The 15,723-nt window shown below is 45.4% G+C and overlaps 1 protein-coding gene across 4 annotated transcripts in view; it reads right to left on the bottom strand.

The window, feature by feature from the left end:
- MAP4K4 (mitogen-activated protein kinase kinase kinase kinase 4) overlaps positions 1-14,629 on the bottom strand; it is a 177,680-nt gene extending 163,051 nt beyond the window's left edge. Inside the window, exons 1-2 of one of the 4 annotated variants that reach the window (XM_083174380.1) lie at positions 14,241-14,629; positions 13,664-13,729 (exon numbers count right to left, since the gene is read on the bottom strand). In XM_083174380.1, the coding sequence (XP_083030506.1) occupies positions 13,664-13,729; positions 14,241-14,297 (123 nt within the window). In that variant the 5' untranslated portion in view covers positions 14,298-14,629. The remainder of the gene's footprint in view (positions 1-13,663; positions 13,730-14,240) is intronic. The other 3 variants (XM_083174381.1, XM_083174382.1, XM_083174383.1) reach the window with 3 other exon arrangements.
- Between the last annotated feature and the right edge of the window lie 1,094 nt (positions 14,630-15,723).

Genomic DNA, 15,723 nt, shown 5'->3' with positions numbered 1-15,723 from the left:
TATGGGTGTCCATAACACCCATAGAGGGAGAATAAATTAGTGTGCCGAGCGTAGCGAGGTACCGGGCCCACTGCGTGGCGAGCACAGCAAGCCCGCAAGGGAGGGAGGGCGATCCCCCCTTGTCGGGATTTCGGCGGTTGGGATTTTGACCGCCAGGATTTAGTACCAATCCCCACACTGCACTGCGGACATTTTTGGTCCTGCATTCAACACTGGTTGCTAGCTAGAGTTATTTTAACTAGACCCTTTCACACGGCGCAAAAACCTGGGCTGCTGCATTGGAATGTGCAATAACCCAGGTTATTGCTGGCAGTTTGAAAAAAATATTTGTTAGTTTGGTTAAAGGCACAGTACAATTTTTCTTTAACCAGATTCTTATGTGCAATAAATATGATATGCTATGTAGTCAGGACCTGGAATTTTACAAAGTGCAAGTCACTTATGATTTTACATTGACTTTAAAGGGAGAACACAATTAAATTCACAGCCGATAGACTTTCTGACCAAATTAAACACCAAACACTGGAATTAGAACGCAAATCTTTAGGCCCCATACACACCAGAAAGATTAGCTCACGATTAGGGCTAATTTCGACCGTTGTAACGACGGTTGTGCATGCATTGTGGGTCAATCGTTCGTTTTTCACTCACAATCAGGATCGTTTGCGACGGGATGCGCGCTCCCGTCACGTCGTGTGTCGCATTGGAGATTTTGCCTCCTGCAGCAGAATCTCCAATCCGACCGCAGGTCGGGTGCTGATTGTATGCACATCTGAAGCACATTGTGTGTGCTCCCGTCGTACGGACCGTCGTTCCAATCCGGCTTGTTTATAAAGACACTCCCACCGCAGATTTACTAACGATCCGCACATCCGACGGTCGTACGACCATCGTTACCGATGTCGGATCGTTAGCTAATCGTGTGCACCAGGGAACATGATCGTTCCCTAGTCGTTTACCGGCAGCGGGAGAGCGCACCAGGAAAGTGCACGCCAAATCGGTAGCCGATCGTTAGACGATCCTGGTCGTTCTGGTGTGTATGGGGCCTTAGATTAAATAGGATTGTGTCAAATCTAATCTTGATGGTGCACTGGGACAATTATCTTAAAAAAAGGCATGGTGCAGGAAAGTATAAATTTGTATGAGGTCAACACTCACCATGGTGGGGGGGGGGGGACATAATGGAGGAATACCAAAACTACCCCACCTTCATCTGGAACTGGGTATACAGTAACAAATTTAGTAGTTGGTATAGCACATAAACTGCTTCAAACACTCCTGCAATGGTCAAATCAAGAAGCCTATACAGTCTTGTTTACAACCTCCCAATCCCATTGAAGAGTTCAAAAGAACATTTATCATCAACTATCATAGTGTGAACAAGGCTTAAATACCATTTCATAGACTTTGCTAGATACAGGACTATTAAAAGCAGATTAGTTGCTTTGGACAAGCGCCTTGAGTCCTGTTGGAGAAAGTGCGCTATATAAAATTAAAGTTACAACTTTTTAAAAAAAAAAAACACCCCATACATTATCTGTATTACATTCCGCCGGTGATGTTGTAACTTTAAACATGCTGCTCATCAGCAATTTTAAACAACCCAATACTCACATGTGTAAGGAATACCAATCCCATGTTACAAGCCCGCCACTGTACAAATAGGCGAAAATTAAATTAGCTGCAGTAAATTGTTACCCCGGGGGCTAACCAAGTTGTGCTCTCCCTAAACAACAGTCCTTTCGCTCTTTTGCTAATGGCTAACCAAGTAGCCCTGAAATCCAGCACTATAGGGCAGTGGTTCCCAAACAGTGTGCCTAGGCATCCTGGGGTGGCTCGGGGTGTTTGCAACGGTTTCTCGGGTTGGGGGTCCACGACCAAAACAAATTATTTATGCTCAAAGTGCTGGTGGCTGCCAATCATAAAAAATATGGACACCTACCCACATAACAGAATCGGAGCGTGACAGATCAGCACAATTTACATTATTTTTTTATTTATCCATAAGAAACTTTCACTAGGAGTGCCTTGAACAAATGTGGATATTCTTGGGTGCCCTGGACAAGAACGTTTGGGAACCGCTGCTATAGGTAGGGTGGGGTGGGGTTAAAAGCCCAAAGGCAGGTGGAAAAACCCCCAGCAATTTCACCAGTCTCCACGATCATGGACTTATAAACAAATGGACCTGGGAACATTGGCAGATCCAGGTGAGGCAATCTTCCCCCTTCGCGTTATGATCACTAACTACTGCGGTTTACATTTAGTGTACGGCAGCTTTGCTGGAATCAAAGATCTTACATTGATAATGCTGTCTGCTCTAGTCTAGATTTATTGAGTACCGAGCGCCTGATGAGACACTGATTGACATAAAAGACTATTTGAAGAAGGTAACAAGGAGAGGCTGAAAACAAATGCAGGTGTCAAGAAATGTTTTGGGGGGCAAGTTTCTGCCTTCAGCTGTGATCACTTATGTAGAAAAACATGGTGCCAGCATCGCTGGTCTCGCAGTTAGACTGTGGGGAGCCAGTGTTCCTTATTACTGTGTATGTATATTTACCCACAAATGTCGGCCAGGGACTCACTTTTTTAAAACAGGTGGGTCCCCTGGGAGTAGCAGGATAGACATGGACAGGTGTAAATGCAACAGTGGCGGCAGAGGGGACGGATGGCAGGATGATGGTGGGCACATGGCAGTGCAGGAGGTACTGGGGTGGAGGGGAAGCCCTGTCACAGTTGTCCCCCAGTTGGAGGTTTCATCCCAGCAGCAGCTCTCAGCAGCTTCCCGCTAAGAGCCTAGGGACGGCACATAATAAGGGCAGCAGCCAGCAAGGCCATTTTAAATGCCAGCTGCTGTGGGACAAGCCACAGGGCTTGTCCCACAGAAGCAGCATCCCGCTGGTCTACAGCACCTCGGCAATTGTCCCGATGCATGCACCTGCACCCACGGGCTGTGGCACCGCTTGCTCCTGGGTTTCATGGCTGCCGGGGTCTCTGGGCTATGCAGAGTTCACTGAGGGTCTGTCTGGGTGCAGGATGGGCTGCAGTTCCCTCTCTCAGCCCTGTCAGAGTGTGTGACCAGGGTCCAAGTTCCCGCCACCACCACTAGTGCCGTTGCTCAGGGTATCTCAACCCTCTCACTGCCTACCGATGACTGCAGAGGAGGAGCATGGTGTCTGGGCTGCCGATGCAAATTAAGAAGAGGAGAGGCAACTATGGGGAGCAGCCCTCTGGATCTCCCTCTACTCATTTATTATAAAAATCCCAAAAAGGTCCTCCCTTCGGGTTCCAGAAGGCGGCTAGGGGCAGCCTGACTACTATGATGGTGTGTGTGTTTCTCCTAACTGCCAGGTTACAGGGCATGAGCGGATTGGGTGGTACTTTAGCTCTTTCTGAGGCTTAATACATTGACCCCATAGTGCATATAGATCACTCCTTCTGTGTGATAAGTATCTGTATATCAGTCCCAAAAACCATCTAGAAGCACCAGAGTGGTCATGAGAAAAGTGAACCACGTGAGGAGCCAGGATACCATCTCTGCATTAAGCTTTACATAGAAAAACAACAGATAACATTCATAAATACACAAGTACAGGACCTTATCTGAACTTAGAAATTTGAGATAAGGCTTTCACTATAGGGCAAAAAAATTTCATCCACACAGCAGGCGCCTTTGTTAGTAGGCTGCTAGAAAGACACTGCAGAGAACCTGCCAGAAGTGGCTGATAAAACTCATTGCCAAGTTGAATATAACAAGATTATAGACAAGGCTTAACTAATGTGATGACATGGGGACCTTTACATAGGGAGCCATGAATGTCAGAAGATGCCTTTTCCTATTGGATCAAGGTCTATTTTTAGTGCGATAGTCACAAAGGTTTGTTTTCATACCCCCACTGTATAGCTGCATCTGCAGGACTAATGCACACAAACAGAGCAGATATACAGCCCATCGCAAGACACTACCCTGAACTGAAAACCATTTCTGATTAGGCAGCTTCACAAGTATGCTCCCAAAGAGGACCATCATTGTAAGCTGCTACATACAGTAGCTTGTCTTTACGGTACATGCTAAAGGGATTCATGACCCCACAAACACCATCACCAGATTACAGTTGAAGCTTTGTAACCAATGAACTGTGGGGATCATTATACTCAAGCCAGGAGAAAAATGTAGCTGTTCCCACAACGATACACCATGATTAACACAGCGTTGCATTAAGAAAAGGAACATCTTCTTTTAAGATCAATAGCAGGGTTAGAAAAAAAGTTTTTTTTTTCATAATTTTCTTTTATTGAAGCATTACAGATCAATACAAACACATTGTGTACATATATCATTATATAGTCCATAAAAAAACAAGTTGTTGCTAAATAAAATTATATCATAACAATATCACTTTATAACAGTATTCTTTGTTTAGAAAAATATATAAAATACTAGTGAGCGAGAGCAGAAATATTTACAATGAGAATCATAGGAAGGGTCCACTGCTACCACAGTACCTCTGCAACAAACAGTGTTACATATGGATGAAATGAGCTCCGAATCAAATGGTATTCAATGAAATTGGGGGATCCTGTGCATAGCCTAGAGTTTCGGACCATAACGTTTTTAAAACAATTCCCAATCTATTCCTTTAGTGACAGGGTATCTATATAGCTCTGCCAAGTGTCAAAAAACTAAATTGGGGTGAATTTTTCTTTTTGCAACGAGGCATCGAGCCACTCCATTCTTAAAAATGTCACTATTTTTAAATAACCACTAAACATGAAGGTTAGTATAAGGACCAATAATAAGCCACCCCCAACATAAATCCTTGCAGTTTCAGCCGAATAGGATATAGGACATGGGTATTCAACATGCAGCCTTCCATCTGCCTTTGGGCTACAGATCCCAGCATGCCCTGTCACAATTTTAAAGTGCCTTAATAGTAAAACGATTACACATCAGCATGAGGAATATTTCCAGAGTAAGGTGGATTGATGCACTCTACTCGTGAATGCAGATTTAGGAGGGTATTCAATCGCCATCGACCATCTCCCCACGAAGGAGATGGCCGCCGGGCCCTATTCAATGCTGTCTTCCCCGACAGCATTGAGCAGGGGATTTCGGCAGAACAAGCCCGACTTCACAAGCTGTCTAGCTCGTTCTGCCGGCTGCAGCTCGCCTTTTCCCAGCCACACCCCCCTCTCGTCCCACTGCAGACGGGACATTGAATCCCACCAGCATGTCCTCGATTGAGCTGACCGAGAACAGGACAGGGTCACGGCGGTCGAGCTTGCCATGACCTACACATTGAATACCCCCCTAAGAGGGGAAACTGATTGGATTTGTGGATCTAATCTTTTCCGATTCTTTCTGAAAATCGGGGGGGGGGGGGGGGGGGGGGTACCATTAAATTGATGGCACAAGAGTTCCATCTATTCTTTGCAGAAAGGACTACCAAATTGGAGAAGGAGCAGAATTTGTCCCCGACCGAGTAAACCTGAATCAGAACCCTTGTCACATTTATACAGAAAATAAAAAGGATTTTACACTTGGCAAGAACCAGGCCACTGTAGCCTGCTAGAACAATTTAACAGCATGCTTATTGGCATCCATTACACTGGATGTCATGGCGGCCCAAAAAATATTAGTAAGGATATCATCATTTTATTTAGAATGTCTTTCAGTTAGCAAAATCATTAAGATGCAAACATGTTTTAAGGCCCCCATACACTTAAGGTGTGTACACACTTGTACAATTTAGATTATATAGTCTAAATTGGATATATTGTATGCAGATAGTCTAAATTGTAATATAGTCATGATTGTACAAGTGTGTACACACTTGTACAATCTAGACTATCTGCATACAATATAGACTATATAGTGCAGATCTGCACTATATAGTCTATGCAGCCAAGACTTTCTGGCTGCGATACAGGAGCGCGCATCGGGATCGCAAGGGTTAAAATCTGTGCAATCTGAATGCGTTTCCGATGAGATTTTGACTATATAGTTAAAATCTCATGCACATTTTACAAGTGTGCACAACATTACACGACCTCTCCAAGGTCGCATTCTACACTGTTTCACAGTCCTTTTGCATACAAAAGCAAAAAATATGCGATCCCAGGCTGACAGATCCAATAATTCTATAGAGCGGCACTTGCAATCTTTGGCTCCGATGCGCACAGGGCCACACATTGGATCAAACTCAGAGCTAAAACAAATGCTATTTGACACTTTTCATCCGATTTCTGGGCCCTACATGTCGGAATTGGATGAAATGCTCCAAATTGCACTAGTGTATGGACACCTGGCTTAAGACTACCTGTTTGGTGGGTGGAAATAAAACTCCTGAGAATGTACTTTACAAAATAAGAACTACTTCACTAATGCATGGCATCTGAGTAGGTGACAGGTACAGTACACACACACGGATGTGGTTTCTTGTTTTGGCTGCATTCATTTGTCTTTATGCAAAGGAAATCTGACGTTGACTGAACAAGTTCAGACATGACAAAACTCACTAGTTCCAGGTGAGTCGTAAAATGAGGACATAAAATGAAGGTCATTAATTGCTGTAATGAACAGCACACAGTTAACACATCAGTAATAGCAAGGATTAGTTAAATCTAACGAAAGAAAAAATATATATATTGCCATAGTTTTCAGACACGATACCAGATTGAAATTAAAATATATATTTTTTCCTGAAATTAATTTTCCTCACCAGACAAACTTGCAACTGCCTGTAAATTTAAACAAAAGGATCATCAAGAAGATATTAGGGGAGATGACAACTTTCCATTCTAATAAACACAGACATAAGAGTTTGTAGAAACTGGGATCTTAGGCCTTAAGGTGCGTACACATGGGGGAGATATATTGCTGAGCAATATATTGCTCAGTTTCTCCTTTTCATCAGCGACCAGAGATGGTCGCTGATGAAGGGGAACCTCTGCCGGCCGCAGAGGTAATCAGCTGGTCGCAGGAGCAAGCTCCTGCGACCAGCAATTACAATGGGGCTGAAAACGGGAGCGCGCATCACTGGCACACTCCCATCACTGGCAATATGGTCGCCAGTGACCATATTCCCAGCTATTTCAGCCCCTATCGCCCCCGTGTGTACACGGCTTTTCTGACACACAAATGACAGACTGGCTTCAATTTATAAAAAAGGTAAAAAGAAAATCTGTAAATTACATTTCAGGGACCTGAGTCAGAGGGTGCAGTGTTCACTACAGCTCAAATTAGATAAAGTAAATTTGCTGGCTGCTCTAAAGGGAGCAAGAACTTTGTTGTTTCTATGGAAACCAGGGGTGTTACAAAAAAAAAAAAATTAAAAAAACCCTGTCTACACAGCATTGTTCTTTGATAAAAATGAATCCTGGTTTAGGTTAAAAGATTTTTGCTTTCTTATTAACCAAATATCTACAGAGCCATGGTAGGCATAGCAGCAGGTTAGAAGGAGGTTCTCCCACCTTCCACCTTAGGACACTGAGGCCTGCAAGTATGACCCCGCCTGAAAAACTGGACTGTGCCAAACCTATTGAGAAAGTAGGGAGGTATGCAATAGGCAGGAAAGCTGAGAGTAGGACATTACTAGGGACCTGAGAGCGCAAAAAAAACTCCTACCATGTCCTAAACATGGCACTATGCTGCCCCTCAGCAGCTTCTACAGAAAGGACTCCAAAATTGACTGTACGGGCATTTGGTGACCTCAATAGAATATTGTATCGATACCCAAGATAGGAAAGAGGGGCTGAAGGAATATTTAACCTCCAAAACAGCCTTATGAAGTAATCAAATCACTCAGGAAAGAGTTACAAAGTTCCTAACGGTAGATATATCAAAACTCCAAGATAGACAATTTGGAGGTTGCACATATCAACCAATAAGCATCTGATTTATAGACTGTGCACCTTTAAAGGATAGGTAATAGGCGGATTAATAACAGGCATCTTGTATCACTTGTAGTTGATTCCTGCTTTCTAGTGAGTACCTGGTGGCATGCAAGTGGTTCAATCTGAAATGTTGTTCCAGAAAAGGCATTTCCACTGCTGTTCTATACTCCAAAGACACTGTTCTTTCAATTCTCCCATTTCGCTCTTTTTTGGGGAGAAGGCCAGTCCTCTCTCCAAAAATGTTCCTTACCCTATTCAATGCTCCTGGTCCCCCCCGTCCCCCCCCCCCAAAAAAAAAAAACAAAAAAACCCCCAGAGCTTTTGCCTGTTCACCGCTTGGTCATCACCGTTGTTTTCTTATGGGAAACTTGTGAACCCCGCCATTTGTGCATTCAATGGAGAACTGAACTTACATACTTATTTTTTTTTCTTTAGAAGTGCCACAATAATAGATTTCAATTTTTTTGTGGTTAACCACCCCCCCATAATGCATTTTTTTTCTCACTGTATATTCTTCCCATGAATCACCTCTTCTTTCTCACTTGTTCATTTGGACACACACAGCTTTTCACACATCAGCTGTTAGGATTCATTTTTTATTTTTTGGCTAATTTGCGTTTTTCTGCATACCTCTGCAATATTTCAATACTGCCTACAAATGGAGCCATTAACTCCTCGTACGCCACATTGGTCAATGCTCATCGTCAGGAGCGGCGAGCAGCTGACACATTGATTAGTGTTAACAGGAGGTAAAGCGAGGGGTAGAAAAAAAAAAAATGGATGACCCGGTGTACCCATTTACACTGCCTGCTACCCAGGTCCTAGCCGTGTTCTACCCAGGTCAGGACCTGGGTTGAAGTCCCGTGTAAAGGGACACGGCGTGTCCCATTTAGACCGCCTCTGACCCGCGGTTTTGTGGCGGGGTAAAAGGGGTATAAGTAACTTGCTATGTTGGCAATCTACTTATTTAAAACTTTGTCTATTTATATATATCACACCTTTAAAATAAAGCATTTAAAGATGTTTTTTCTCACATTGGGGCAGATGTATTAAGCCTGGAGAATAGATAAACTGGAGATAAAGCGGAGATAAAGTGAAAGGAGAAAAAGCACCAGCCAATCAACTGTGTTTTAAAATGACAGTTGGTAGTTGATTGGCTGGAGCTTTATCTCCTTTCACTTTATCTCCAGTTTTTCTCTTCCCCAGGCTTAATACATCTGCCTCAATATACTTTGAGAAAAGTCCACCATATACATAAAAGCCAGCAGAACAAACACAGTTAACCATTCGTAGTTGCACTTTCATTCCATTTGCTCCATGGTAAAATTGAAATCACAAAATATAAATGTTTTGTACAGTTACATTAGGTATATAGAAACTAGACATAATGAATTCAGACATTTGTTGTAGCAAAAAATAAAAAAAAAATCAGACAACAAAAATCAATAAAAACACAGTGATACATTACTTGATCATAAAAAGTAAGACCACTTCACTCTTTATACTGCCTAATTAAGAAAAAACTGTCATGACTGCAGAAAAAGTTTACAAACAGTGCAACAGATATGTGTGTATTTTTGGTAAGAGAATATCACGTCTACAAACCAGTAACTTATACCCTTTACACTGCCGAAAAACCTGGGTCCATGGCGGGTCAGAGCCGGATCACCGGCGGCGTAAATGGGGTTGACCGTGTCCATTTACACAGGACTTCGACCCAGGAACTGACCTGGGTTGGATCCAGCTAGGACCTGGGTCGAGGCCGGTGTAAATGGCCCCAGCACGGGGAGGCAGTGGAGTCCGGCAGTGCAGGCGGGCCAGTGTATAGGAAGTCACCGGCGGGGTCCCTCCAGCATATGGGAAGTCACTGGCAAGCGAATGGGAACTACCGCTACTAGTTTCCATCCGCACAGGGACCCCGCGGGTTACTTCCTATATGCTGGATGGACCCCCTGCACTGCCAGCCCCCGCTGCCTGGAGGGTGGACCCCGCGCTGTGATGATGCTGCTGCAGGGGGGGTGATGTGATGTGCTGCAGGATGAAGGGGGGTTATATGATGATGTGCAGGGGGGGGGGGGGGGGGGGGATACATGTGGTGCTGCGGCTGCATTCATAGAAATACCATAGGCGGTATTCAATTCTGCCGGCGAGGGGGTTTCTGCGGCAAGGGTGGCTTGTTTTTGGCAAGGAAAACAAGCCATCCTCTCTATCTAACCCCTTTGTTGGCCGCTCACCCTATTCTACAGAATTTCCGGGATAATCATCATCCCCCCCGAACTGCAAGGCTTCCCACTAATGCAGCGAGCCCGCTGCATATAGCAGCGACCCTTGCCATTTTGACAGCCGCACTCGCCGTTTGCACCTCGCTTGGAAAACCCAACAAAGGTGGAAACGGCAAATGCAGAGGGGTCAGTTGAATACTGTCGTGTGACGGCGAGCTATCGGCACTGCTTTCCCTCATAGCTGGCCATAGGGTATTAAATACACCTCAATGGGTTGAAGCAATGAGTAACAGAATTTAAATGATCAGGTTCTGAATGGAACTTTTCTCTCTTTCTGCTACACTGTAGGCCAGATGTACTAAGCCTTGCGTATTGATAAAGTGGAGAGTGATAAAGTACCAGCCAATCAGCTCCTAACACCCATGATAGGGTAGGGTTTGAAAAATACAGCTAGGAACTGGCTTGTAGATAAGCACCCTCCAATTAAAAGGTTTAGTACATTTGGCCCAACATTTTTTAGGTGTGATAGATTTGCTTGTAAAGGACATAGTAGTTAAAACAAAATGACAGTGATAAAGAGAATTGCAGAAAAGATGTATACACCTCTGGCACGAGACAGCCATGATGCTTTCCAGATCGCTGAAAAAATGCAAAGAATCCGCATATTTGTTTATTGTTCCAGACCATGTTTGTTTACAGCAAAATTTGCTCAATATAAAAATGTACAGGAGAAATAAAACTAGTGCTTATCAAAAAGATTAGAACATTTCTAATCACAAATTACCTTGTAAACTGTACAGATATGATTGAAAGACATTTATCCACTAATTAAATACCAGATTAGTGAGAAGTGGTGGGGCAATTATGAAAAGAGGTGATAAAGGCAGCTAGAGTGGGTTATTTTTAGGAGGAAGGATATACAATGAAAATCAAGGCAGTTGCTCTGGGTAATACCACATTGTATCCATCATTTATCAGAAATATAATACCCTTTTCAACACCAGAAAATGCAGGGACCCACCCGGGAATATGGCCCAGGCATCATGCTGGGCCATTCCTGGGTTGGCCCCTTTCACAGCAGAAAAGGCCCAGCATTTTCTGGTGTGTGAAGGGGGCGGGGAAGAGGACGTCAGGAGGCGCGCAGGCAGCGAGTACTCACCCCTGTTGCTGGTCCTCGATCCACACAGGCGGCCGGCGCAGATGACGCAGCTCTCCAGCGGCAGTAAGGGCACCGGAGAGCTACATCATCTTCATCTGCCGCCTTTCCTGTCATTTGCGCCTGCCACATGTGTGGATCCCTGACCTGACAGCACACGAGGACCAGCAACCCAGGTAAGTACCCATATCCCTTTCACATCGGCTAGGTCCCCGGGAACAACTCTGCTCCATAGCAGGGTTGGAATCCCAGCAATTTTTGCAGGGATTTTGGCCCAAGAACCTTACACAACAGTGCTAGTTGCTGGTTGTTCCCAGGCCCAACCCGGGATATTAGGCTGGTGTGAAAGGGGTATAAGGGGGGAATTTATCAAAGGCAAGAGATAACTGGGACGGCTCAAGTACTAACCAATCTGCTAGAAACTCACACTTCACAGGCCATGTTAGAAAAATGATAGTTGATTTGTTGTTAGTTTCTATCTCACAATTTTAACTGTTGAAAAGCTTTATAAATACCCCCCTTCACAGTAAACAGTGTCTTCGTATAGATCAACAGCCAATAGGTAGACATGCACTAGGTCGGCAGACTAAAAGGACACATAGATATTGAAAAAGGTTGACATATGAAAAAGTCCATTTAAATTCTTCAGGGTTTTTGCGTCAATGTCAACACTTGAGCATTTGGACCCCCCCCCTCCCCCTCCCCCTCCCAATAAGTGCAGCACATACCCTTGCATGACTTGATTCAAACTCTATTTCCTGCTAGGCACCAAGCGCACTTTATGGTTCCCAATTGGAGCCTATGTGGTAAGGCACAAAAATAAACAAAAAAATGGGGGCGGTGGAATCAATTTTTTTCATGTCTACCATTGCCACATTGACCTTTCCCTTTTTACTTGTGTTGACCTTTTGTCAGTGTCAGCCCAGTGCATGTTGACCTAAACATGGTCTGTGAGCCATCCGGGATTACAAGGTTTTATTGGTTTTTTTTTTTATATTAAATTTGTTTATTGAAAGAGTCAAACAGAAATATCAAGGCACAGTTATACAAGTAACAAGTACTGGTAAAAATCAACATACGTTCCAACCAATAACAATGTAGGCTGCCAAGTACAAATATATGCATGGCATAGAATCACATGGAAGTAAAAGGCCAGGAACATATCCTAGTACCACAGTGGAAAATATCAAGTTAAAAAGATAAATACACTCCAACAAAAGGAGGGGCGGGGGTGACTGCGGTTTTTACTTTTTTTTTCTTCTATTTTTGTGTGTAAACGTATTACTTATAGTATTGCCATATCAACTGACCATTTACAGTGGTATTTTATTGTTGTAGAATTTATGTGGGGGAATTTAGTTCTCAGTTTCTTGACTTTGTCTAATATAAATGCATAGAAAAGCCTAAGAAGACCTCTAAAATGCTAGTAAAATAAGGAATGACTGAAAGTGATACAATAGGAATGTACAAAATTATTTTGAGCAATCAACTGCACACCAAGTAAATGAAGATATGAGGCAACTTATAAACATTATAATCCATCATGTGTATCCTGTTGTCTAGAATAAAACATGATTAGCACTAACTGCTTGACGCCTGTAGAGATGCCACAGTACAATATATCTCATTCCAAGTGTAATCTGAGATCACTTCTTATCATTATAATCTCATCACAGTCTATTAGTCACATCTGTAAAACAACTCACTGCACAGTCATGCAACCCCAAGAGATCCTCCTTTCATTTACCGTAGTTAAGAAGCTCTCTTCTACCTCCCCCCAAGGAAGAAACCATGCACATGAGGCAAGGAGCGATACAGGCTAGCTTACTACTATCATCTAAAGGTCACATTAGGAAGAGCTTATGCAGTATCCAGGGAGAACTCACTGCACTATATCTATGGTGAACCATAGCACACATGGGCATGCCCAACACATGACGTCCCAAAGAGTTCAGTACAAGACCCAGGTTCAACACTAGGCTGCTAATAAGAATGTTAATACATAATGTCATTTGTGTAGCTTTACAGTTGTGTTTACTTGTGTGCCACCCATGTGATATCACCCAGTTTGTTCACTTGGCTAAGCAGGTTAAAGAAACAAAGTGTCATAATAACAAATCTCCAACAAGCAGTTTTAAAGCAAGGGAATAATAATCTATTTGTATTTCCCACACAAGAGAGGCAACATATTGGATATGGGTACTAGATTACCTTCTAGCAGTAGTTTTACTTGCATACAGATGGGCAGACAGCATATTAACAGAGAACAATAACAAAGCTGCCTGTGAGGGGTTAAATGTGTGTGACATTACTCACATGCATGTGCACAGATGTATTCTACATACATTTGACTAAGTACAATACATTGGGGGGGGGGGGGGTTTGTACACACCTTATACACTTGTCCATAGGTGCCATTGCCCACCACTTCCACCAGCTCAAATATACCAGCTGGATCCTGAAGAGAGAAAAGACAGCATAAGCATTATTTATAGACAGTGGCTCAGGAAGGTGGGGATAAGTGGGGTGAGGGGTGGCTGCAGCTGTTGCTCCCTAATTTTCTCTCCACTTGAGGCACATGCCAATACATGCAGACAAAGGAAGCCAGTGTGACTCTCCCATGTCCCCTGCACACAGAGTCCATGTCCCCGCACACAAATAAAACACTGAAGGTTGGGGAGGGGGAGGCAGATGACACAAACAAGGGGGAGCGGAGAGGAGAGACAAGAAAGCTGCCCCCATCGGCCTCTTGCAGCATAATGGCTGCACTGGAGGGGCCCAGCCCTGCTTCCATTCTAGGGGTGGGGGGCGGCTGATGCATCCATCGAGGTCTGATTATAATTGCACAAATCCAAAGGAGTACAGAACAGACTGCACACAGCAACAGCAGCGCCTAACTCAGCTCTCCTTTGTGTAGCACACACACCCAAAGAAGGCTGACAGTGCTGCCAACCCTGCCCTACACTCACCCGCAATGAGGAGAGGTCTATGTCCACCAGGCTTTTCGCAGGCGAGTCGTTGGCCATGGTCGCCCCCTCTCTTCTCTAGTGTCCCCGGCACACTGCGACCCCCTCCTCTCCGCCCAGGATCCAGACACAGCAGGGCGAGATCCCCTTCTCCCTCACGTTCTGCTCATTGGGGTGCAGCGGCCCCTGCTCTCCGGTCTCCCCGCCGCCGTCGCTGGTGTGGAGTGGCTGCAGGATGGCGACTCACACCATGTTGAGGTGGCAGCAGCTCCCTGCAAAGTGATCCGGGCTCTCTCTCTCTTCCCTCCCTCCCTCTTTTCTTCCTTTCTTCCTCCCCTCGGACACACAGACATGCAACGAGAGGAGACGGAGGGGGTGGGGAGGAGAAATCCTCAGCCAGCACAGCAGCCACTGGTGCCGGGTGCACCAATCCAGGCGCCCGGAGATCTCCTCTCCTCCTCCCCTGTACCCACCCATTACCCGAGTCACACTGATGGTGACTGGGACACGGGGCATCGTTACTGCCGGTGGTGTTATCCCCCAGCACACACCGGGGGGTATGTTCTCATTCATTTTTTATTCATCCAGGTGTCAATAGGAGCTTTGGGACCTTATTCTGGCCTGTTTGCAGCCAGCGTTCATTCGCATGAGGACCGATGTTTGGCGTATGCGCATGTAAATGCGCAGCTGCATTTCTGTGCATGTGCATAAGCCGGGTGCGTGCGGCCACGACGAACAGACTGTTTGCTGGGTGCGCGCACCCAAGGCTGCGGTCGGAATGGGGTGGCAGCGGATAGTCGCGCCCATGGGAACGCCCAGCAACTATCGATTGATGTGGGTGTTCACCCACAGGCTGCGAATGGATGTCTAAGTTAAACATCCTTTCGCAGGCCCTGCGTGCGAACACACACTGCGAGGGGGCAGGGCCGGTGCAAGGCACCGGAGCGCCCCAGGCCGGTGCGGGGGGGGGGGGTGTACCTGTCCTGCGGCTGTGTATATAAAGCTTGTGGCGGCAGCGGGGGTCCCTGCAGTCAAGAAATAACGAGCGCTATCCGTCTGGCTACGCGGAAGCGCTTCTGTTGTGAAAACACTGGCCGCACGGCGCATGCTGATTGGCTGAATCTCAGCCAATCAGCGTGCGGCCAGTGTTTCCACAACGGAAGCGCTTCCGCGTAGCCAGGCGGATAGCGCTCGTTATTTCTTGACTGCAGGGACCCCCCGCTGCCGCCGCCGCAAGCTTTATATACACAGCCGCAGGACAGTTACCCCCGCGGGGGGGAATGCCGGCGCCCTAGGCAAATGCCTAGATTTGCCTAGTGGTGGCGCCGGCCCTGCGAGGGGGGCTGGCCTGCCACCATTCACAGGGCAGCCAGGTTCTGGTTGAATCGCAAATTTGCCATACCTCCCAACAGTCCCGAAAACCGAGGGAATGGCTGCGAATGGATGTCTAAGTTAAACATCCTTTCGCAGGCCCTGCGTGCGAACA

This window comes from Crinia signifera, chromosome 2 (assembly GCF_055691185.1).
Source record: "Crinia signifera chromosome 2, ASM5569118v1, whole genome shotgun sequence".
Classification (NCBI taxonomy): domain Eukaryota; kingdom Metazoa; phylum Chordata; class Amphibia; order Anura; family Myobatrachidae; genus Crinia; species Crinia signifera.
Note: the sequence above shows the minus strand (reverse complement) of the source record. Positions and strands in the feature narration are given on the sequence as shown.